General features: G+C 38.2%; 1 protein-coding gene across 1 annotated transcript in view; it reads left to right on the forward strand.

Moving 5' to 3' along the window:
- Positions 1 to 25,834, forward strand: part of CCDC57 (coiled-coil domain containing 57) — a 312,170-nt gene that overhangs the window by 59,908 nt on the left and 226,428 nt on the right. The window contains exon 3 of the mRNA XM_036754111.1: positions 1,264 to 1,372. Coding sequence (XP_036610006.1) covers positions 1,264 to 1,372 — 109 coding nt within the window. The remainder of the gene's footprint in view (positions 1 to 1,263; positions 1,373 to 25,834) is intronic.

Here is a 25,834-nt window from a genome sequence, read left to right on the forward strand (position 1 = left end):
TGCTACAGACTTTATATATTCATACTAGCTGAGACATACATATTCATATACATTAGCACTTTTGATTCTCACAATAACCCTCTAGGGTAGAGACTACAGGAATTATTATCCTCATTTTATGGATAAGAAAACTCAAGCTCAGAAAGGTTATATGACTTGCCAAAATTAGAACCTGCTCACTCTTAACTATAAGTCCAATACTCTTTCCACTGCCCTAAGTCTCTGTTCAGAGATGGGAGAGGTCACTGTAAGTTACAGTAGTCAGGAAAGTTTTATAATCTCTCCGTACATTGTCAGTTGGAGGATTAGAATCATATTATCTAAGAATTGGAAAGGACCTCAGAGGACACCTAATTCAACCCCAACTTAGCATAAATCCCCTTCAGAATTTCCCTAATCTTTCAGCCTGTGCTTGAAGTCATCCATTGAGGAGGAAGAAACTCACAAGCTCCTGAGGCACAATTCATTTTATGGTTTAGAAATCCCTTTATATTCTTGATTGTTTTCATTTGAGTGTGCTTCAGTTTGTCAGTGCCTTTCTTAAAGCATAGTAACCAGAACTGACCATACTATAGTGACTAGCACCTATAGGTGGATAGGTATAAATCACCAGTATAGGTGTGATCTAGCTACAGTGGACATTGGGACTATTACCTCCTTCATTCTGGAGTAATTTTGAACACATTGCAAGGAGGATTCATCTTGGACTTGAAATGTTTTATTTTACTTACATTTATTTTCACTTAACAATTAAAATTTGTCATGGATTCTGCCTTTGGGATGCCAGGATTTGATAGGTAAACTTTCACCATGTCTTGCCCAGAACCATCACTTCCTAGCCATCTTTACAGCATACATCAGCCTAGCCCCTTTTCTGCCTTTTAGTTTTCCTTCTGTATCATCTTCCATTAGAATATAAGCAACTTGAGGGCAAGGACTGTCTTGCATGTTTATTTTTAGCTCTCTGCTGTTTAGTACTAGTACATTATAAATGCTTAATAAACGTTCTCTCTGTCTAGCACACTATCTAAGGTTGTAAACTTCTGTGAGGTTGGATCTATCATCTAAGCTTTCTATAGCTATTTTTGTATATAAAATATGTGTGTAGCATATGTGTGTATAAAATACATTTAAATACTTAATAAATAAAAAAAACCTTTCAGCAAACTCCCTGAGAGATAATTTTTAGTAAGAATGCTGGGAAAGCCTTTGTGTCTATCTGTTGCTTAAGGTTTCTTTTATTGCTATATTTTCTTGTTGCAGCAACAAGAACTGTGAAATCGACCACCATCGAGAACAATATGAAAAGTTGAAGTGGCAGTTGGAAAGAAAACTTCAGGAACTGGACGGTGAACTTGCTTTGCAGAAACAGGTATGATATATTCAGAAGCCTTTTTTGCTGCTTCTGACCACCAAGGCTAGCTAGACTTTGAGGCTATTTTATTTTGTTTGAAACAATTAGGGTTAAGTGACTTGCCCAGGGTCACACAGTTACTGAGTGTTTGAGACCAGACTTGACCTCAGGTCCTCCTGACTCCAGGGCCAGTGCTCTCTCCACTGTGCCACCTAGCTGCCTCCTTTGAGGCTATTTTAAAAAGTCCCAGGCTGAGGAAGAGGAGATTGGGAATTTTTTCAAACACAGATCATATCTCTGGCTAATAAGGTGGAATTATGTACATGAGTTCTCATTGCCTAAAAATCTAAAGAGGAATAAAATTAGTGTGTTTGGGAGTCTGGCATATATTACATTAATATCTCTAGACATCTACCAGAGTGCTTCATTCTCCAATGCTGAATAGATCTATGAGTCCCTTAATCAATGACTTGGGGAAATATAAAGTAGCAGATATCATTTCAGTCCCCTCCAACACCACCTGACTCTAAAATAGGACAGTTTTCAGCTTCTTTTAAATTACAGTAGCTGAATCTCTCTCAATAGACATCAATACATAATATTATTGTAATTCTAAATATAGATTTGTTCATTGGCAAGTGCCGCCCCAAATCAGCAAATGCTTTTGCTTTCTGAAATTCTTGGCTCTAACATCTGTGAAATCCTAGCCCTGATAAGGAAAAGTTCTAAAGCAGAGGTGTCAGACCCACAGCCTGCTGGCCAGTAGCTCCCAAGTACACCCTGAACCAGATTGAGATGAATATTTAACAAATGCATAAATATTTAATAAAATAATAAAAATACAGTAGAACATAGATAATGCTAATATATGATTTCCTGAGTCAATATGTGTCCTGTAGAGATCCTTATGTGCAGATTAGTAGATCCTGTTTCTATTTGAGTTTGACATCACTGGTCTGAAAGACATACATACTATTCCTAAAAATTGAGGACTAGATTACCAAATTCTTAGAGTACTAGAAATGTTCTAGGTAAAAAGATAGCATTACTTTCGCTCACTAATGACTTCATGGAGATGGAAAGTAGTGGCACTTATCTGGCTACCCGCATTAGATTCAAGATAATTGTGTCCAAAGAATAGCCCTGTTCTCTCAAATAAACTGAAATTTCTTAGAAGTCATCTTTTTGAATGTTGTAACATGAGGAAAATACACAAGTTGTATGTATTCATAGGCACATAGGATTGATTTTGAACTTGAAAGGGCATTAGAGATTATCCCATCCAGACCTTATTTTACAGATAAGGAAACTGAGATCTAGAGAGGTAAAATTATTTTATTTGCCCGAGCTACATAGATAGTAACAGAATTGAGATTTGAATCCAGATACTTTCATACTCAGTACTCTTTTTAATATACCCCATTCATTCAAAAAACATATTATTGAGCTTGTACTATGCAAGGTATAATAAATAAGTACCTGAGAGAGGCAAGATGGGGAGAAAAGGGAGAGGAGGGTATACAGAAAAGAATAAGGCATAAACTCTCCTCTTCATGGAGTTTATGGCCTAGTGGGGAAGATGAGACATGTATACAGATAACTATAAAGAAGCATGAAATTTGAAAATACAGGGTATTAAAAATCATTTTAATTCAGGCAGCAGAGAGTTATTTCTAGCTGAGGGTGTTGGGAAGGTTTTGTGAAGGAGGCAGTGTTTGTTTTGAAACTTCAGGCTTGAGTTGGAAACATGTAGATGGAACCCTTAGGACAGTAAGCCATAAAGTCTTTTATTTTGTTTATTTTGTTATGTTATTATCATTTCAATTCTCTTTATTCAGAGTGTTAATATATTGTATATTGTCTAGCCACACCTGGATATTAATGTAGCAAGATAGTAAAGTCTGTTTTCTTCTTCTTCACATAATGCATTTAAATGTTATAAAATCCCTTACAACTTTTCCTTAAAGCCTGAGAAAAGAAAACATGGTAACCATTATAAGTGGAAAATTCCATGTATTATATTTGGTCAGTTAAAAAAAGTACATGTATTTTTGTACTGTTTCTTTTTTGAAAAAGTTTCTTCACATTTTATTGATGCTTTTGATTTTTACGTCATAAGCTATTTCCTAATATGCTCCTTTTTTCTCTTTCCTCCCTTTCAGTGAACCTTCCCTTGTAATAATGAAGTAGATAAGGAAAGCAAGCCAACGTAATGACTTAGTCTAATAACATATACAGTATTCTGAACTCATTCTCCCACCCATTCTCAACATTTTCTGTTGGAAAGAAAGAGGCACATTTCTTCATCTCTCTCTTAGACCCGGGATTAGTTACTACAGACATAACTTTAAACTTTATTTCTTTTAATTAAATTAAATTTTATTTTTAGCTTGAAATTCTCTCCCTCCCTGTCACTCCTCCCCTACCCATTGAGAAAACAAGAAATACACTACCCATTATACATATAAAGTCATACAAAACATATATCCACATGAGCTATATTTCAGCTTTATTTCAATGTTCTTTTCATTTACATTATTGTAACTGTTGTGTACATTATTTTCCTGGTTTCTATTTATTTCACTGTGCATCAGTTCGTACAAGTCTATCAGTGAGATTTACTGAAGTGGCTTTTACCTAAAGGACAAGGCAAGGCATAGAATTCTTGTATTTCTTTTGTTTTGGTGCTATTACCCAAGACTACCTCAAGTAGCCTTATATGTACAGTGTTTTCCATGTTGTTTTCATTTTGCTCTTGGGAAGAAGTGGACTCTGACTTACAGCATTGAGAAAAAATGGCAGCACATCCTTGTGAGGGGCTGACTCTGCCAGATATGGCTTTTTTTCCCCTCTCAACTTAGGTACTGCATCATTTTATTACCTGTGGAAAATTAGTTATCCTCTCCATGTGCTTTTCCATCTGTAAAATGAGATTATAGGTAGGCTCTGACTTTTTAAAAGAGTGTTGAATTTGGGGATCAGGAAGACCTGGGTTAAAAATCCAATCTCCGTTATCAGTTTGACCATAGATGTAAACAACTTAGCCTCTTTACACCTCAAATTCCTTGCCTGTAAAATGAGTTTAACTGCAAGGTGGCATTGATAACTATTCATCTTATTCTGCTCATCAACAAAGATCTAACCATGGAGAGTCCTACGTTCACCTCATCCTAGAAGTTTGTTGTCCTACACAAGCTGAAGGGATGAGTAAATGCTGAGATATTTATGGTTCTCCAAGTCAAATACCTTTTATTTCTTAGCTCTGCTTCCCTCTGTGGGGCAGAACTACCTTCTTATTAAAGGTTATGTGGATTTGTGAATTTACCCAATCAGAACAACGACAACTAATATATGATTCAGATATACGAAATAGTTTATATATCTTATTTGATCCTCATCATTAATAACCTGTGAGGTAGGTGATATTATTCTTTTTTTTCAAGCTAAGCATATAGATTTATTAAGCAGTGCAGCCAATTGCTTAACAAATAGGACCGAGCTTGGCACTGGACCCAGAATACAGAGGGAGAGAGGTTTTTATGTATTAAAATGTTATAATAAAAAAATAAAAAAACAAGAAGTATAATTAGGGAAGCTGATTCCTAATTGGAGGAAAGATTAGGGGCTTTCCAATTTGAGAGGTGAAGAGTCAACAGATGAAATTACCTGAAATCAGAAAAATAGGTATCACATCACCCCAAGTGTGTATATTCAATCAAAGGAACATGAAAACAATATCTGATTGACCAGTATGGGACCAGTTTCCAGATGAGATATATGAGTTGCTTGAGATGAATAATTGTGAGAAAACTTCTTGCATAAATCTTCAGATCTGACTAGGTTTCTGATAAAGCATAACCTAGGTCCTTTGGCAGAGGTAGTCCAGCTTCCCAGCCACTCAGGGCTAGGTTCAAACAGTGCAATAAAGTTTTCTCATAATTCCCCTCATTAGGTGCTATCATTCTACAGATCAAACCTAGGCCTTCCTGACTCCCCAGTACAACTTTATCTACTTTATCATGCTGCCTCCTTAGAATAGCTTTCTAGTTCTTATCTACTGACTCAACCAAACCATACCTTCTTCTTGAACTTGCTATATATTTCAGTGAGCCCTAGTCTTGTGACCTTGGCATGATGGAGTCACAGAAGCAGACAAGCATGCCAAGTTACCACATGCAGCATTTATTCTTAGTGTAGACTAGGTCAGTCAGTAAGCAACAAACATTTATTAATTGTTTATTCTGTGACAGTCACTGTATTAAGTACTGAGGGACAAAAGGGCAAAAACAGTTCTTGCCCTCCCTCAAGAAGCTCACAGTCTGATGGGGAAGGCAACATATAAACAATTATGTATAAATAAGATATATGCAAGATAAACTGGAGATTTCAGAGTTGGAAGGCACTAATTAGGGTATGGAGACAAGAAGGGAAAGCATTCCAGTTACGGGGATAGCCTGTGAAAATGGTTTTGTATAAGAAACAACAAAGAAGTCAGTGTCACCGGATGTTAGAATACATAGAGGAAAGTAGAATGTAAGAAGACTGGAAAGGTTGGACTAGGATAGATTATACAGGGCTTTAAAAGCCAAGTTGAAGATTTTATATTTGATCCTGGAGTTAGTAGGGAACTGTTGGAATTTACTGAATTAGAGAATGACATACTTAGACCTGAGCTTTAGGAAGCTCATTTTGGCAACTGAGTGGAGGATGGACTGGAGGAAGGAGAGAATTGAGACAGGGAGACCAGCCAGTAGCCTATTATAACTCTAGGCACGAAGTGATAAGGGCCTGCACTAGAATCAGAGGAGAAAAGGGGACTTATATGAAGAGATACTGTAAGGGTAGGATTTGACAGGATTTGGTAACAGTTTGGATATGAGGAGTGACAGAGAAGTAAGGAATCAAGGATAACATCTGAAAGCATGGTGGTCCCTCCCTGGTAATGGTTGTTGTCCTTCATTCTCAGAGAGGACCAAAATGACATCACTATGTTGGGGTTAAAGTACAGTGTGTCTGACTGTAGCTGATCAGACCAATATGAGCTTGGAAGGCTGTACCACAGGTTGGGCACAAATATTCCATATGAACATTTGGAGTGGAGATGTCTCTAAATTTCCGTATCTCACATTTCTTTTGAGCTACTGAAATTCTGCTTTGCTCATAGAGCACAGCACCTGTTTTGATGCAGGCACATAATGCTGGGCAGTCCTCTGCCTGTGTCTCCCATGTCTCATAATCAATTCCAGAGTTCTTCAGGGAGACCTTGAGGCTGTCCTTGTATTGCTTTTTCTGACCTCCATGTGAGCACTTGTCTTGTATGAGTTCTCTGTCTTTTAGATAAACATATTTGGCATTCAGACAGCATGACCAGCCCATTGGAGTTGTGCTCTTTGCAGTGGAGTTTGAATACTTGGCAGTTCAGCTTGAGAAGGGCCCTTCATATCCAGAACCTTATCTTGTCGGTGACTTTCAGAATCTTCCTAAAACAATTCAAATGGAAGTGATTCAGTTTCCCGGCATAGCAGGGTTCACAGGCACACAGCAATGAGGTCAGCACAATGGCTCTGAGGCAGGCAGCCTAATACTACTCTTTTCTTACACACTTTCCTTTGGAGCCTCCCAAACACTGAGCTAGCTCACCAATGTTGTACATCAGCCTCATCATCTATGTATATATCGCTGGAAAGTGTACTGCCAAGGTAAGCAAACTTATCCACCATATTCAGAATTTCTCCATTTGCGTTAACCAATGGTTCCATGTCTATGGATGGCGCAGTGCTGGCTTGTGGAGAACCTGTTTTCTTCGTTTTAATTGTTAGATCAAAATTAGCACAGGCAGCAGAGAATTGATCCATACTTTCTTGCATCTCAGCTTCAGAAGCTGCATTGAGTACACAGTCATCTGAGAACAAAAACTCATGCATCAACTCTCCCTTCTTGAGACTTGGCTTTTGTAGCCTTTTCAAGTTAAATAATTTACTGTCAGTGCAGTAGTTGACCTTGATGCCATTTTCATCCTTGTTGAAGGCATCTGACAGCATCACTGAACACATCATGCTGAAAACCGTAGGAGCGAGTACACAGCCCTGCTTCACTCTGCTGGTGATTGGGAAAGCTTGAGAGCATCATCCATTATCCAGAACTCAGGCAAGCATGCCATTATGAAACTGACATACAATACGGATGAACTTCTACTGGCGACCAAATTTTAGTTGTCCTCACTAGTAATAGGGAAGCTAGGAAGAGGAGAAGATATGAGGGGAAAAATAGTGAGTTATGTTTTACACTTGTCAATGGAGCGTCCACTTTGAAATGTCCAATAGGCAATTGGAAATGCAAGACTGGAGGTCCTCTTAGGAGAGAAGTTAGACCTTGATAAATAGATCTGAGAGTCATTTGCATAGATATGGCAGGTGAATCTATAGGAGCTGGTGAAATCACTAAGCAAAATAACATAGAAGGAGAAGAGAAGAGGGCCCAGGGCAGGTCCTTCAGAGATACCCATGGTTTAGTAGGCATGACCTGGTTCAAGATCCAGCAAGGAAGACTGAGAAGAAAGTCAGATAGGAGTAGAACCAGGAGAGATCATTGTCACAAAAACCTTGAGAGAAGAGAGTATCAAAGAGAAGAGGGTTCTCAACAGTGTCAAAGGCTGTTGAAAGATGAAGAAGGATGCGGAACAAGAAAAAGCTATTAAATAGATTGAGTTATTAAGAGACCATTGGCAGTTTTGGAGAGAGCAGTGTCAGTTGAATGATAAAGTTGGAAGTCAGACTGCAGAATTCTGAAGAGAATGAGAAAAAAGGAAATGAAAGCACTGATTATAGACAGTCTTCTCAAGGAATTTAGTCACAGAGGAGAAGAGATATGGGATGATAGCTAGCAAGGATGGATGATTCAAATGAGGATTTTTTAAAGATGGGAGAGATGGGGTATGTTTGTAGGCAGTAGGGAACCAACAGCTAGACAAGGAGAGATTGAAGATAGATGAGAGAGTGGAAATGATAGAGGAGGAAGTGTGGATGGAATGGGGTCACTTGTGCATGTAGAAAGGTTTGCCTTGTCGAGGAAAAGGGCCACGACTCCTTGTGAGACAAAGGTGAAAGAGGAGATAATGGGGAAAGACAGCTGAATAATATAGAGGAGAAAAGTGAAAAAATATTTCTCAGCAAATATCCTCAATTTTTTTTCTTTTTTTTTTAAATTTATTTATTTAACATATTTGGTTTTCAGCATTGATTTTCACAACAGTTTGAATTACAAATTTTCTCCCCATTTCCACCCTCCCCCCTACTCCAAGATGGCATATATTCTGGTTGCCCTGTTCCCCAGTCAGCCCTCCCCTCTATCACCCCTCTCCCCTCTCATCCCCTTTTCCCTTCCTTTCTTGTAGGGCAAGATAAATTTCTACGCCCCATTGCCTGTGTATCTTATTTTTTAGTTGCATGCAAAAACTTTTTTTTTTTGTTTTTGAACATCTGTTTTTAAAACTTTGAGTTCCAAATTCTCTCCCCTCTTCCCTTCCCACCCACCCTCCCCAAGAAGTCGAGCAATTCAACCTAGGCCACACATGTATCATTATGTATAACCCTTCCACAATACTCATGCTGTGAAAGGCTAACTACATTTTGCTCCCTCCCAACCCATCCTGCTTTATTGAATTTTCTCCCTTGACCCTGTCCCCCTTCCAAAGTGTTTGTTTTGATTACCTCCACCCCCATCTGCCCTCCCCTCCATCATCCCCCCCCTTTTATTTTTTTTTATCTTCTTCCCTCTTCTTTCCTGTGGGGTAAGACACCCAGCTGAGTATGTATGGTATTCCCTCCTCAGGCCAAATCCGATGAGAGCAAGGTTCACTCATTCCCCCCTCACCTGCCCTCTCCCCTCCTCCCACAGAACTGCTTCCTCTTGCCACCTTTATGCGAGATAATCTACCCCATTCTATCTCTCCCTGTCTCCCTCTCTCAGTATGTTGCTCTCTCATCCCTTAATTTCATTTTATTTCTTTTAGCTATCTTCCCTTCATCTTCAACTCACCCTGTGTCTGCTCTCTCTCTTTTACATATATATATATATATCTATATAAAAACACACACACATATATACATACATACACATACATACATATACACATAGATATATACATACATACACATTCACTTATATATATACATAAACATATATATATGCATATTCCCTTCAACTACCCTAATACTGAGGTCTCATGAATCATACACATCATCTTTCCATGTAGGAATGTAAACAAAACAGTTCAACTTTAGGAAGTCCCTTGCAATTTCTGTTTCTTGATTACCTTTTCATGCTTCTCTTGATTCTTGTGTTTGAAAGTCAAATTTTCTATTCAGTTCTGGTCTTTTCACTGAGAAAGCTTGAAAGTCCTCTATTTTATTGAAAGTCAATATTTTGCCTTGGAACATGATACTCAATTTTGCTGGGTAGGTGATTCTAGGTTTTAATCCTAGCTCCATTGACCTCCGGAATATTGCATTCCAAGCCCTTCAATCTCTTAATGTAGAAGCTGCCAGATCTTGGGTTATTCTGATTGGGTTTCCACAATACTCAAATTGTTTCTTTCTGGCTGCTTGCAGTATTTTCTCCTTGATCTGGGAGCTCTGGAATTTGGTGACAATATTCCTAGGAGATTTCTTTTTGGGATCTATTTGAGGAGGCGATCGATGGATTCTTTCAATTTCTATTTTGCCCTGTGGCTCTAGAATATGAGGGCAGTTCTCCTTGATAATTTCTTGAAAGATGGTATCTAGGCTCTTTTTTTGATCATGGCTTTCAGGCAGTCCAATAATTTTTAAATTATCTCTCCTGGATCTATTTTCTAGGTCAGTGGTTTTTCCAAGGAGATATTTCACATTGTCTTCCATTTTTTCATTCCTTTGGTTCTGTTTTATAATATCCTGATTTCTCATAAAGTCACTAGCTTCCACTTGCTCCAATCTAATTTTTAAAGTAGTATTTTCTTCAGTGGTCTTTTGGACCTCCTTTTCCATTTGGCTAATTCTGCCTTTCAAGGCATTCTTCTCCTCATTGGCTTTTTGGAGCTCTTTTGCCATTTGAGTTAGTCTGTTTTTTAAGGTGTTGTTTTCTTCAGTGTATTTTTCAGTATTTTTTTGGGTCTCCTTTAGCAAGTCATTGACTTGTTTTTCATGGTTTTCTCGCATCCTTCTCATTTCTCTTCCCAGTTTTTCCTCTACTTCTCTAACTTGCTTTTCCAAATCCTTTTTGAGTTCTTCTATGGCCTGGGGCCAGTTCATGTTTTTCTTAGAGGCTTTTGTTGTAGGCTCTATGACTTTGTTGTCTTCTTTAGGCTGTATGTTTTGGTCTTCTTTGTCAGCAAAGAAAGATTCCAAAGTCTGAGACTGAATCTGGGTGTGCTTTCGCTGCCTGGCCATATTCCCAACCAACTAACTTGACCCTTGAGTTTTTCAGTGGGGTATGACTGCTTGTAGGCTAACACGTTCTATGTTCCACGTTTGGGGGGGAGGTGCCAGCTCTGCCACACCAGCACTGCTCCTTCCCCAACCCCCAACCCGGACTGGGCTGAGATCTTCAGCAGGCTGTGCACTCCTGCTCTGATCCGCCACTTAATTCCTCCCACCAGGTGGGCCTGGAGCTGGAAGTAACAACAGCTGTAGCTGCCCCACCTCCACTGCCCCCGGGGCTGGAAGCCGAACTGCGAACTCCTTCCACTCCCCCAGCTTTTCCCACTAACCTTCTCTGCAGTCTTTAGTGTTTGTGGGTCGAGGGGTCTGGTAACTGCCGCAGCTCACATATTCAGGGCGCTAGGGGCCCCGTCCGCCCGACTCCAAGTTTGGTTGTTCCTCGCCGCTCAGGCTGGGCTCTGCTCTGCTCCGTTCCCAGCTCCCAGCTCCGTGTGGAATAGACCTCACCCAGAGACCATCCAGGCTGTCCTGGGCTGGAGCCCTGCTTCCCTCTACTGTTCTGTGGGTTCTGCCATTCTAGAATTGGTTCAGAGCCATTTTTTATAGGTTTTTGGAGGGACTCGGTAAGGAGCTCACTCTAGTCCCTGCTTACCCGCCGCCATCTTGGCTCCGCCCCCATCCTCAATTTTTTTAATGAAGTATAAACAAGGTTCGCAGTTGAGAGTTTGAGGGAAGGGAGAGTTATGTAAGGTTTAAGTATGAAAAGATTATGATCATATTATGATCAAAATATGTTATTCAGAGTTCATGAGCATGGAAGTGGTGGGTGATGGCACAAGATCAAGGGCATGATCAGCAAAAGATTATGATCAGATAAAACAATTTTAGAGTTCTTGAACATAGGAGTGATTGATCAGCAAATTCAAAATACAAAAAAGGAAGGATTCCTTACTCCCACTCTGGACCCCACATGCCTCTCTTTCATGCCACCAGGAATGCCTACCAGGTAGAGGTGGTGAGCAAAGGAAGAAGCCTGATTGAGGTAGAATGTTGGCAGTGAGAGATGAAACAATTCATAGTACAACCCTCCGCCCCTCCAAAGAAAGATTGCTAGATATGATGGTTAAGTTGTGTAGTGCTATTACTTATAGTGCTATACTTTAGGTGTGTTGTAGTTTAAATAAGCTTTTGTGTACTGAAATAGGAAAGCATGGTCTCAGTTTGAAAAGGTTTGTAAGTTGAATTGCATATAATTGAAACCTCTAGGCATGATGTGAATACTTGTATACTACCAGACTCCTCCCCTATCCATGCAAAATTATTTTGGTTTTGCAAGGATATGTATATGTGTGCGTTTGTATGTCGCGCACGCGCACGCACATACACACATATACGTGTGTATACATATGTACATGTATGTGTGTGTGTGTATGTATAGTTATTTGTGTGTTATTTCTGCACAGCTTCTCTCCCTCCACTACCCTGTCCCTTTTCCCCCAATACAACATATAAGCTTCTTGAAGGAAGGAGTGTTTTCATTTTTGTTCTTGTTTTCCCAGTCAGTCAATAAACATTTATTAAATACCTACTGTGTGTCAAGCACTGTGCTAAATTCTGGGAATACAAAGAAAAGCAAAAGATCATCCCTTCCATCAGAAGGAGGACTAAAGGGGAAACCTGATAAAGACTAAGAGTACAGCCAAGTGGTGAATAATAAGATGGCTGTTCTAGGCCCCCTCCTCAAATGGAAATTCTTGTAGGAGCTGACTGATTTTTATGTATACATTTAAATATACATCCTCCTCAAAGTGGATGTTCTTATACACATAATGCTGGAATTTCTGTTTGAGAATTGCCTTCAGAACCTATAGAACATTCTTTTGAATATTCAAAGTGATTATATAAGTCCTTTTTAAAAAAAAATTGGAAATGGCCAAAAGATCTTTGGAATTAAGTGTGGTGCATGAGGTAGATGATCCAGCTTGCATAATGTCATTTTTGCTCAAAAATGGGCTGTAATAAAAAATAAGGCTCTTGCATTGCCTCATAAATTGGCTCTGAAAACATTCCATAGTTTCTGAATGATTTGAGCAATGGCAGCATTGAAAGGATAACTAGATAATTTCCTAAGGATTTATAATGATGATACATTTGGATTTGGACTTTTGGTGTACTTATTAAAAACTTAGTCATACTATGTACTTTGTATTAGAAGCCCATTTGGGAGGGCCACAGGTCTCACAAGAAAATCATTTAGATCACTTCATGGTCATGCTTTAGATATAATTCTTTTGCCCCCTAGTGGCAACAGCCTACAGTGTGCCTCGCTGTTAGAATCCCTGAACTGTGAGTTCTTGGGATTCAAAGGGATAGTAACATGCCAGTATTAATCGGGAAAACCAAAGTTAGACTAGAATCCAACTAATACTCTGACTTAACTATTTTCTTGTCCTACACCTTCCCCCTCAAAGTATTCTTATGGGTCCATATGCTTTAAAACATCTCAAAAAATTAGGTAAAAAGATTTAATTTGTGGACCCAGCTTCTAAAGGCCTTCTAAGTAGAGGCCCTTTACTCTAATTCAATCCCTTGCTGTTAGAGAGTTTTGACATAAAATGTGGCATTTACTTAATCTCACTATAATTATCTCATTTACTTGGAGTTTTTGTTTTTGGAGGGAATTCAGATTTCTAGTGTGTTAGGATCTTCAGAATATGACAGCATAGCGAGAAGTACCTTTATCTATCTGCATTAATATGGCTGTCTCCTCTTAGAACTATACTCTGGATGAAGCAACATTAAAAAATCACTGAACTCCTCCTTTCCTATTCCTTTCTCAGGCCAACCTGCTGGTAAATGGTAGACTGTCTCTCTGCTGTTTTTGCTCTGCCCTAAGAGGAAACAAGCTGCTCTTCTCTGTTTGAAATGCTAACCAGAGACAAAAGCAAGTTTTCCTCAGGGTATAAAAATCTGCTTGTGTGCTTAGTTTGGGAAAATTTTTCTAAACTCTTCTACAGTTTCTTTTATTTATTTATTTATTTAATATTTTTAGTTTTCAGCATTGATTTCCACGAGATTTTGAATTACAACAAATTTTATCCCCATTTCTACCCTGCCTCCACTCCAAGATGGCATATATTCTGATTGCCCCATTCCCCAGTCAGCCCTCCCTTCTGTCACCCTACTCCCCCCATCCCCTTTTTCCTTACTTTCTTATAGGGCAAGATAGATTTCTATGCCCCATTGCCTGTATATCTTATTTCCCAGTTGCATGCAAAAACACCTTTTTTTTTTGAATGTATGCTTTTAAAACTTTGAGTTCCAAATTCTCTCCCCTCTTCCCTCCCCACCCACCTTCCCTAAGAAGGCAAGCAATTTAATATAGGTCACACATGTATGATTATGTAAAACCCTTCCACAATACTCATGGTGTGAAAGACTAACTATATTTTGCTCCCTCCTATCCAGTCCCCCTTTATTCATAATTTTCTCCCTTCACCCTGTCCCTTTTCAAAAGTGTTTTCTTTTGATTACCTCCTCCTCCCCCATCTTCCCTCCCTTCTATCATCCCCTCTTTTTATCCTCTTCCTTCTTCTTTCCTGTGGGGTAAGATACCCAATATACTGTGCATGTTATTTCCTCCTCAGGTCAGATCTCATGAGAGCAAGATTCACTCATTCCCCCTCACCTGCCCCCTCTTCCCTCCCAATGAACTGCTTTTTCTTGCCACTTTTATGTGAGATAATTTACCCCATTCTATCTCTCCCTTTCTCACTATATTTCTCTCTCATCCCTTAATTTGATTTTATTTTTTTAGATATCATCTCTTCATATTCAGTAAATCCCTTATGATTTCTCTTTCTTGTTTACCTTGTCATGCTTCTCTTGATTCTTGTGTTTGAAAGTCACATTTTCTATTCAGCTCTGGTCTTTTCACTGAGAAAGCTTGAAAGTCCTCTATTTTATTGAAAGCCCATATTTTGCCTTGGAGCATGATACTCAGTTTTGCTGGGTAGATGATTCTTGATTTTAATCCTAGCTCCATTGACCTCTGGAATATCATATTCCAAGCCCTTCAATCCCTTAATGTAGAAGCTACTAGATCTTGTATTATCCTGATTATGTTTCCACAGTATTCAAATTGTTTCTTTCTGGCTGCTTGCAGTATTTTCTCCTTGATCTGGGAGCTCTGGAATTTGACAACAATATTCCTAGGAGTTTTCTTTTTGGGATCTTTTTCAAGAGGTGATCAGTGGATTCTTTCAATTTCCATTTTACCTTCTGGTCCTAAATATCAGGGCAGTTTTCCTTGATAATTTCTTGAAAGATGATGTCTAGGTTCTTTTTTTGATCATGGCTTTCAGGGAGTCCAATAATTTTTAAATTATCTCTCCTGGATCTATTTTCCAGGTCAGTGGTTTTTCCAATGAGATATTTTACATTGTCTTCCATTTTTTCATTCTTTTGGTTCTGTTTTATAATGTCTTGATTTCTCATCAAGTCACTAGCTTCCACTTGCTCCAATCTAATTTTTAAGGTAGTATTTTCTTCAGTGGTCTTTTGGACCTCCTTTTCCATTTGGCTAATTCTGCCTTTCAAGGCATTCTTCTCCTCATTGGCTTTTTGGACCTCTTTTGCCATTTGAGTTAGTTTATTTTTTAAGGTGTTGTTTTCTTCAGTATATTTTTCAGTATTTTTTTGGGTTTCCTTTAGCAAGTCATTGACTTGTTTTTCATGGTTTTCTCGCATCCTTCTCATTTCTCTTCCCAATTTTTCCTCTACTTCTCTAACTTGCTTTTCCAAATCCTTTTTGAGCTCTTCCATAGCCCGAGACCAATTCATATTTTTCTTGGAGGCTTTTGATGTACGCTCTTTGACTTTGTGGACTTCTTCTGGCTGTATATTTTGATCTTTTTTGGCACCAAAAAAAAAAAAGATTCCAAAGTCTGTGTTTGAGTCTGATTTCGTTTTGGCTGCCTGTTCATGTTCCCAGCCAAATACTTGACCCTTGAGTTTTTTGTCGGGGTATGACTGCTTTGTAGAGAGTACTTTGTCCCACACTGAGGGGCTGCACTGCTATTTTCAGAGCTACTTCTACACAACAAACTCTGCCACACTAGCGCTCCTCCTCCCCCAAGAACCAGCAGCCAGGATTGTGGCCCAGATCCAGGCAGGGCAAAGCAGGCTTTGCACTCCCACTCTAATCTGCTGCTTAATTCCTACCCCCAAGTGGGCCTGGGGCCGGAAGCAACTGCAGCTGTAGCTCTGGAAGCAGTCTCAGAGCTGCATCACCTCCACTGCTGCTGGGAGGTGGCCTACTGCAAACTCCTTTCACTCTGTCCCAGCAGCTTTTCCCACTAACCTTCTGTGTTGTCTTTGGCGTTTGTGGGTTGAGAAGTCCGGTAACTGCCACAGCTCACTGATTCAGGACGCTACACCTGTTCCTCCTGGCTCCTGGTCTGGTTTGTCCTGGCACGGCCCACACTGGGCTCTTCCCTGCTCTGCCCCCAGCTCTGTGCGATATACCCATCCCAGCAACCATCCAGGCTGTCCTGGGCTGGACTCCTGCTTCCCTTTGCTATTTTGTGGGTTCTGCAGCTCTAGAATTTATTCAGAGCCATTTTTTATAGGTGTTTGGAAGGACCTGGGGGAGAGCTTAAGCAAGTCTCTGCTTTGCAGCTGCCATCTTGGCTCCACCCCAGAAAATTTGATTTTGAAATATGAGACTCAGGAGAAGCATAAACAGGTAAAAAAGAAAGGGAAATTATAAAGGAGTTAATGAGGTTAAACTGTTTATATTTCCACATGGGAAGATAATATTTGTATCTTATAAGATCTTTTTCATTATTGGGGTAGTTAGAAGGAACACACACACGCACATATACACAAACATATACATATATATAGGGTATCGGTGGGAGTTGAATATGAAGGGAGGATAAATAAAATTAAGGGGTGAGAGAGGAATATACTGGGAGAAAGGGAAAGTGAGAGGTAGAATGGGATAAATTATCTCACATAAAAGGGGCAAGAAAAAGCTTTTACATTGGAGGGGAAGAGGGGGAAGGTGAGGGTGAGTGAGGGAACCTTACTCTTATCAAATTTGGCTCAAAGTGGAATTGACATACACACTCAATTGGGTATAGAAATCTATCTTACCCTACAGGAATGTAGGAGGGGAAGAGGATAAGAGAAGGAGGGGGTCTGTGATAGAAGGGAGGTCAGATTGAGGGAGGGGTTAGTCAGAAGCTAAACACTTGATGAGGGACAGGGTGAAAGGAGAGAGAGAATAGAATAAATGGGGGGATAGGATGGGGGGAAATGCAGTAACTGTGAAAAAACTTTTGAAGCAAGTTTCTCTGATAAAGGCCTCATTTCTCAAACATACAGAGAACTGAGTCAAATTTATAAAAACAAGAGCCATTCTCCAATTGATAAATGACCAAAAGATATGATCGGTTTTCAAGCGAAGTAATCAAAGTTATCTATAGCCATATGAAAAAAAATACTTTAACTCAGTATTGATTGGAGAAATGCAAATTAAAATAATTCTGAGGTGCTACCTCATACTTATTAGACTGGCTAATAGGACAGAAAAGGTAAATGACAGATGTTGGAGGGGGTGTGGGAAAAATGAGACATTAATGCACTATTGGTGGAGTTGTGAACTGATTCAACCATTCTATGGAGCAATTTGGAACTATGTTTAAAGGGCTATAAAAACCATGCATACCCTTTTTACTTAGCAATACCACTGCTAGTCTGTATCCAAAAGAGATAAAAAACAAAAAGGAAAAGAATGTATATGTACAAAAATTTTTATAGCACTTCATTTCTGGGGCAAATAATTTGAATTTGAAGGATGCCCATCAATTGGGAAAGGCTGAACAAATTATATATGATTATGATGGAATACTGTTGTGCTGTAAGAAATGATGAGTAGGATGCTCTCAGAAAGACCTGGAAAGACTTACATGAGCTGATGCAAAGTGAAATGTACTGTGTGCAAAGTAGCAGCATTATTGTTTGATGATCAGCTGTTAAATGACTTAGCTATTCTCAGCAATACAACAATCCAAGACAGCTCTGAAGGACTTATGATGAAAAATTCTGTCCATCCCCAGAGAAGGAGGTCATGGTGTCTGAATGTTGATTGAACCGTACTTTTTTTTTTGCTTTCTTCATTTTTCTTGAGTTTTTTTTGTCTGCTTTGTTTCACAACATGGCTATTACAGATATGTTTTACATGACTACATGTGTATAAGCTATACCAAACTGCTTGCCTTCTCAGTGTGGGCGAGGGGGAGGAAGGAAGGGAGAGAATTTAGAACTCAAAGTTTTGAAAGAAAATGAATGTTAAAAATTGTTTTTACATGTAATGGGAAAATTTTTTAAAAATGAATATTTTTAAAAATTAATATAAATTTTAAAATGTTAATTATCCAGCAAGAATGTCTGAAAAGAGTTAAAGAGCTAAGAGTAGTAGAGGAAAAATTGGGAAAAGAAATGAGTGATGCAAGAAAGTTATGAAAAGAGAATTAACAGTTTGATAAAAGAAGCACAAAAAATAATGAATAAGATAATACCTTAAAAAACAGAATTGGCCTACTGGAAAAGAGGCACAAACATTCACTAAAGAAAAGAACTCCTTAAAAAGCAGAATAGGCCAAATGGAAAAGGAGGTACAAAAATTCACTGAAGAAAAGAACTCCTTAAAAAGCTGAAGTGGCCAAATGGAAAAAGAGGTACAAAAATCTCACTGCAGAAAATAATTCCTTAAAAATTTGAATTGGGCAAGTAGAAGTTAATGACCCTAGGAGACATCAAGAATCAATCAAACAAAGTAAAAAAAAATAGAAGAAAATGTGAAATATCTTACTTGTAAAACAACTAGAAAACAGATCCTGGAGAGATAATTGTTGGACCACCATGATCAAAGAAAATACCTAGATATAATCTTTCAAGAAATTATCAAGGAAAACTGCCCTGATACCCTAGAACCAGAGTTTAAAATAGAATTGGAAAGAATCCACCAATCACCTCCTGAAAGAGCTCCCAAAACGAAAGCTCCAAGGAATATTATAGCCAAATTCCAGAGCCTCGAGTTGAAAAGCAAAATGCTTCAAGCATCAAGAAAGAAACAATTCAGATATTATGGAGCCACAATCAGGATCATACAAAATTTAATGACATCCACATTCAAGGAGCAGAGGGTTTAGAATATGATATCCTGGAAGGCAAAGGAGTTAGGATAATAAGCAAGAATCACCTACCCAGCAAAACTGAATGTAATCCTTCAGGGAAAAAAAAAATTAGTGGAAATAGAGGACTTTCAAGACTTCCTGATGAAAAGACCAGAGCTGAATAGAAAATCTGACATTCAAATAGAAGACTCAAGAAAAGTATAAAAAAGTAAACACGAAAGAGTAAGGGACTCTAAATTGTTTACATCCTTATATGGGAATATGATGCATGTAAATCCTAAGAACTTTATCATTATTTCAGCAGTTATGAGGAATTTACATAGACAGAGGCATGGGTATGAGTTGATTATATTGGAATCATCACCAAAAAAAGGGTTGAGAAAGAGGGATACACTAGGAGAATGAAGAAAGGAGAGTTAGAATGAGGAAAATTTTCTCACAATAAAAGAGGTACACAAGGAATAATTTTTATAATGTAGGGGAAAATGGCAAGGGTGTAGCAGGCAGTGCTTGATCCTTACTCTCACTGTAATTGGTTCAAAGAGGGAAGAATGTGTGTGTGTGTGTGTGTGTGTGTGTGTGTGTGTATGTGTATGTGTTTGTGTTCAGTTATCTATGCAAATGTCACTTACCCATTTGGGAAATAGGAGGTAAAGGGAGTGAGAGAAGAGAGAAAGTGGAATTATAAAAGGGAGAGCAGATGAAGGGAGGCTGTGATTAGAAGCAAAAGAGACTTTTGAAAAGGGATACCATATGAATGGGTTGAGCTCACCTATAAAATGGAAGCAGATAGCAGAATGGATTAGAAACCGGAATCTAATGATATGTTGTTTACAAGAGATATACTTGAAACCAAAAAATACACACAGAGTTAAAGTACAGGAGCAGAATCTAATATGCTTCAGCTGAAGTAAAAAAAAAGGCAAAGGTAGCAATCATGACCAAAAGCAAAAATAGACCTTATTAAAAGAGATAATCAAGGAATCTACATTTTGTTAAGAGGTACCCTAGACAGTGAAGTGATGTCATAAATTTTTAAAGCAAGTTTCTCTGATAAAGACCTCATTTCTTAAATGTATACTGAATATAGAACTAAGTCAAATTTATAAAAATAAGAACCCAATTGATAAATGGTCAAAGGAGATAAATTGTCAATTTTCAGAAGAAGAAATCAAAGCTATCTATAGTCATATGAAAAAAAATGCTCTAAATCACTTTTGATTAGAGAAATGCAAATTTAAACAACTCTGAAGTACTGCTACATACCAATCTGAATTGACAAATGCTGGAGGAGATGAGGGAAAAATAGATAGACTAATGAATTGCTGGTGGAGTAGTAAATTGATCCAGCCATTCTAGAGAACAATTAGGAACTATGCTCAAAGGACCCAGCAATACCACTACTAAGTCTGTATCCCAAAGAAATCAAAGGAAAAAGACCTGTTTGTACAAAAATATTTATACCCTTCTGTATTAGCAAGGCAGTAATCACAATATAGATGATAATTGTCAAAATACCTATGTGGTTCTGTATCACAAAATATAAGAGACTCTCCATATAGAAGGTAGAAGAAGTAAACCATTTATTCAGACACCAGAGAACCAGATCCCAAAACCAATAGGCCCAGTCCATCACAGCAGCAAAGAATGCAATACACAATATCACAGCAGAGAACCACTCCATCCCATAACCTTCCTGCCCCCTGCTGGAGCCTTGCCACCAACAATCACTCATAGCACAACACAAGGCTGCCCTTTCCCTCGGCTCTAACTGCTCTCCCAGCATTTCCTGTGACACACTTTCCTTTTTCTCTCAGCAAGCTCCTCCCACCACATGTCCTTAGGCTTCCTGTGACATAAGCAGGTCACATGAGCCTATTAAGGGGTAAGAAAGATCTTCAAATCTAAATTGTCATTTCACCTTCTTTCTGTGGTGGCAAAGAATTGGAAATATTAAGGTGGTGTTCATCAGTTGAGCAATGGCTAAACAAGTTGTGGCATATGATTGTGATGGAGTAGTACTATGCAATAAGAAATAATGAGGGTAGTGGTTTCAGAAAAACATGGGAATACCTACATGAACTGATGGGAAATGAAGTGAGAAGAACTGGAAGATCATTATGCATAAAAACAGCCATGTTGTAATGATGATCACTATGAAAGACTTGGCTACTCTGATTAATCTAGCGATCCAAGACAGTTCCATAGGATTCATGATGAAAAAATGTTATCACCTCCAGAGAGAGAACTGATGAAATCTAAATGCAAATTGAAGCATAATTTTCTCTCTTTATTTGTATTGCTTTTTAAAAAATATAGCTCATATGGAAATATATTTTGCATGATTTCACATGTGTAATTGACATCATATTGCTTGCTTTCTTAATGGGTGGGGGAGGAGTGTGAGATGATTTGGTACTGAAAATTTAAAAAGAAAAAAATGCTAAAAATAAATTAATAAAGTTTTAGAAAGAGAAAGCAGCCTATTCATGATTTCACACACAAAAAAAACCCCAGGCATGATCTTTCTGAATGTGAATTTGTATGCCATAAACAAAACAAAATTGAATAAATCCTTGATATTTACTAGAGACTGCTAAATTACGAATTCTAAGGTTACAGCCCATCTAAATTCATAAGAATTCTCTCTCCTCCTTTCTAACACTCCTTACAACCAACCCTAGAGAGAGTTTTAAAATTCCTTTAGTAAGACTGTGGTATAGTTTTTTATTGCTATAAACTTGCACTCTTGTTTTCAAAGATGGACTTGTAAGAATGTAAATTGCTGACTAAGATATACCTTCAACAAAGTTATATAATTCTGAATTTGTGAAACTTTTGGAATGTCTATAAATTAAATATGTCCATGTGTTTTTCCTCTTGAAAAATTATGTCTATATATACCAGCACTAGATTTACATGTAATCAAAATGAGAATTTTTGAATACTATGAATGAAATTGCTTTAAACTATAACTTTGAAATTGAAAAGTAAACAACCTTACTCTTGAAATTGGAAAGCAAACAAGTCACCCTGGCTCTTTGTGTCCCAAATGTATGCCTAAAACAAATGAGACAGTTACTCCTAAAACTTGAAAATAAAATTCCTGTATCAAACAGTAGGCTAGACTTTAAAACCTTGATGTTTAATGAAGCCCCTTTTGAATTTAGAACCAAAGTATAGGAGAGGCAAGAGGTAGGTTTTTTTTTTGTTTGTTTTGGAGGGGGGAGGGCAGGGCAATTGGGGCTAAGTGACTTGCCCAAGGTCACACAGCTAGTAAGTGTGTCAAGTATCTAAGGCCGGATTTGAACTTGGGTCCTCCTGACTCCAGGGCCGATGCTCTACTCACCGAGCCACCTAGCTGCCCTGCAAGAGGTAGTTTTAAATTAGAAACTTTTAAGTGGCAAATTCAGATTTCTAGCTTTGTAAAATGTTTTCACCCTGGAGAACTTAAGCTCCACAATTGTATCAATATCAGTTATTATTTGATTTATTTTCTGTTACTTAGAAATCTATTACAATAATTGTTATTGTATCAGTTCCACATTTTCGAACCCACAGCAGTTTTATTTGGAGCAATTTTAGGAAGTCCCTTATGATTTCTCTTTCCTGTTTGCCTTTTCATGTTTCTCTTGAGTCTTGTATTTGAAAGTCAAATTTTTTATTCAGCTCTGGTCTTTTCATCAAGACTGCTTGAAAGTCCTCTATTTCATTGAATGTCAGTTTTTTCCCTGCAGGATTATACTCAGTTTTTCCGGGTAGATGATTCTTGGTTTTAATCCTAGTTCCTTTGACCTCTGGAATATCATATTCCAAGCCCTCTGATCCCTTACTGTGGAAGCTGCTAAATCTTGTGTTATCCTGACTGTGGCTCCACCATATTTGAATTGTTTCTTTCTGGCTGCTTGCAATATTTTTTTCCTTGACCTGGGAACTCTGGAATTTGGCTACAATATTCCTAGGAGTTTTATTTTTGGGATCTTTTTCAGGAGGTGATCGGTGGAGTCTTTCGATTTCTATTTTACCCTCTGGTTCTAAAATATCAGGGCAGTTTTCCTTGATAATTTCTTGAAAGGTGATGTCTAGGTTCTTTTTTTGATCATGGATTTTAAGTAGTCCAGTAATTTTTAAATTATCTCTCCTGGATCTATTTTCCAAGTCAGTGGTTTTTCAAGTGAGATATTTCACATTGACCTGGACTCTCTACTTAAACCCATTGAGGAGAGATACCATTCTCCTCCTTTATCTTCTTCTCAAAAGAAGAAATAGCCCTTCTCTTTGCCAAGGCAAACCCCTTTACATGTACAAGTGACTCCATTCCATCCCATCTTCTCTAGCAGAGTGCCCCTTCTATCATTCTCATTCTCCCACCTATTTTCAATCCTGCCTTACCTACTGTCTGCTCTGCTACTGCCTACAACCTATGTCTCTCCCATTCTTAAAAAAACCCTCGAATTTGATCTATTCATCCCTGCCAGCTGTTGGCCTAAATCTCTTCTACCTTTTGTAGAGGAGAGATACCTAAACTCCTTAAGAAGCCTGTCTGTAACTGGTGTTTTCATTTCCTTTTCTCAAATTCTCATCTTAATTCTCTAGTCTGGCTTGCAATTTCATCATTCAGCTAAAACCAGTCTCTGTAAATTAACCAATGATCTCTTAATTGCCAAGTCTAATACTCTTTCTCATTCTTCATCTTTGTTGACTTCTCAGCAGCCTTTGATACTGTTGAGCACCCTCTTCTCTTTGATACTCTCTAGATTTTTTTGACAATGATCTCTCCTGGTTCGATATTTTCTTCTGACACTCTTACTACTCTGATGCAAGCCCTTATCATTTTACACCTGTACTGTTGCAGTAGTCTGCTGGTTAGTCTCCCTACCTCACCTCTCCCCACTTTAATACATCTTCCATTCACTTGTCAAATCGATCTTCTTAAAGTACCAGTCTGAATATTTCACCCCTATTGGGTCAACTTTAGTGACTCCCTGTTGTTTCTAGGATCAAACACAAAATCTTATAAAGCCCTCCATAACCTGACTCCTTCTGATTTTTTTGGTCTTCTTAAACCTTATACCCCCTCCATGTATTCTGTGATCAGTGAAACTAGCTTTCTTGCTTTTTTCTCACACAACTCTCCATTTCTGAATACTGAGCTTTTTCATTGGCTGATCCTTATGCCAGGAATTCTCTCCTTCCTCACCTCTGCCTTCTGACTTCCCTGGCTTCCTTCAAGTGTTAGCCAAAGTGTCACCTTCTACAAGAAGCCTTTTCCATTTCCCTTACTGCTAATGCTTTCCCTCTGTTGATTACCTCTAATTTATCCTCCATATATAGTTGTTTGTGTTTTCTCTCTCCCATTGAACTGTCAGCTCCTTGAGACTGTGGACTGGTTTTTTTTTTTTTGCCTTTCTATCACCAGTGATTAGTATACTTGGGACATAATAGGCATTTAGTATTTATTAATTAACTGCTCCTAAAATATCTCTAACCTTTTCTCATTATCAAATAAGAGTTGGGGAAAGTATTGTATCCACATATATAACTCTAACTTTTAGATTTGAACTTGATAAAAAAACAATTTGAGTTATGATAACAATGTATTTTCCCTGCTGTGACAGTATGTTCTTCTATTATAGAAAATACCCCAAATGCTAAAATGTTCTTTTGAATATGTACTTTTAGCTATTTACTTATACTCAGGATAGATTGAAGTTTTATGCAGTCAGATATTTTTATAATTACTAAAAGACTTTTAGAAGAAGAATTTATTCTTAGATTTGCTAATAATACTAATAATAGCTAACATTTACGTGATATTTTAAGGTTTGCAAAGCATTATATAAATTATCTCGTTTGATCCATCTTTGTAATAGTAGTGAAAGAAGCAACCATTTTACAGAATAGATTGTAAGAGAAATTTACAAAGCTTTCAGCAGCATTTTCACTGCTCACATTGCCCTGTGTCTACAGGAGTAGCAGAGCAATGAAATGGAATTCTTAAGAATAAAATAGCTAAGATTTGTCCTGAAACTGGATTTAGTGACCTGATGTTCTTCTTATCATTCTAATGGACATTGAGGACATTTATGAGACTCTTATGGCATACACTGAGTAAATCTCATATCCCATAACCAACAAATCTTCATTTAACAGATGAACTCATGCTGAATTACTGTAGGGCATTAACAAAATGTGTTGTCTCTACACCAAGAGCTCTCAGAAGTTATATCTGGCTGCCTGAAACCTTATGCCACAACCTTCCATCAGGAGATTGGGTTTACATAAAGACTGTCCATGGAAAAACACTTTTTAGCTTTACTGGAAAGTGGCATTTCAGGTTCTGTTGACCATCAACACAGCCAGGACCACCAAACGTGGACCCACACATCACATTGTAAAAGAGCTCACACACCTAAAGAATTAGACATCTCATTGCCCCCTTGGGACCAAGGAAAAGAACCCCAGAACAAATATCCTTTTCTACCTCTCTGTTTGTTACTTCCAACTCTATAAGCACTTCAGACCCATAATCCAACATTATAGTTGTTTTCTGTCGATAACAGAGTAGCTAAAGTATCTCAAGATCTTTACCTTGATTCTCAGGGTAGAGTCTGTAACCTGATTAACATCTGCCGCTGGACCCATGTTGACTAATCGAGAATTTTAAACCACTTGGACCTTTTGCCCTCCTTTCACCACTTGGCAACTGAAGGTATAAGCTAGGTCCTGATCCCTGGGTTCCTTGACTTAGCCATCACATCCTGGATCCACAGCATTATTCAAGCATTCATTTTTATACTCATTGTTCTTTAGTATATTTCCTTGTCCTGCAGGTTTCCAGGTCTCCTACCAGGTTGCTC

This window comes from Trichosurus vulpecula, chromosome 4, assembly GCF_011100635.1.
Source record: "Trichosurus vulpecula isolate mTriVul1 chromosome 4, mTriVul1.pri, whole genome shotgun sequence".
NCBI lineage: Eukaryota > Metazoa > Chordata > Mammalia > Diprotodontia > Phalangeridae > Trichosurus > Trichosurus vulpecula.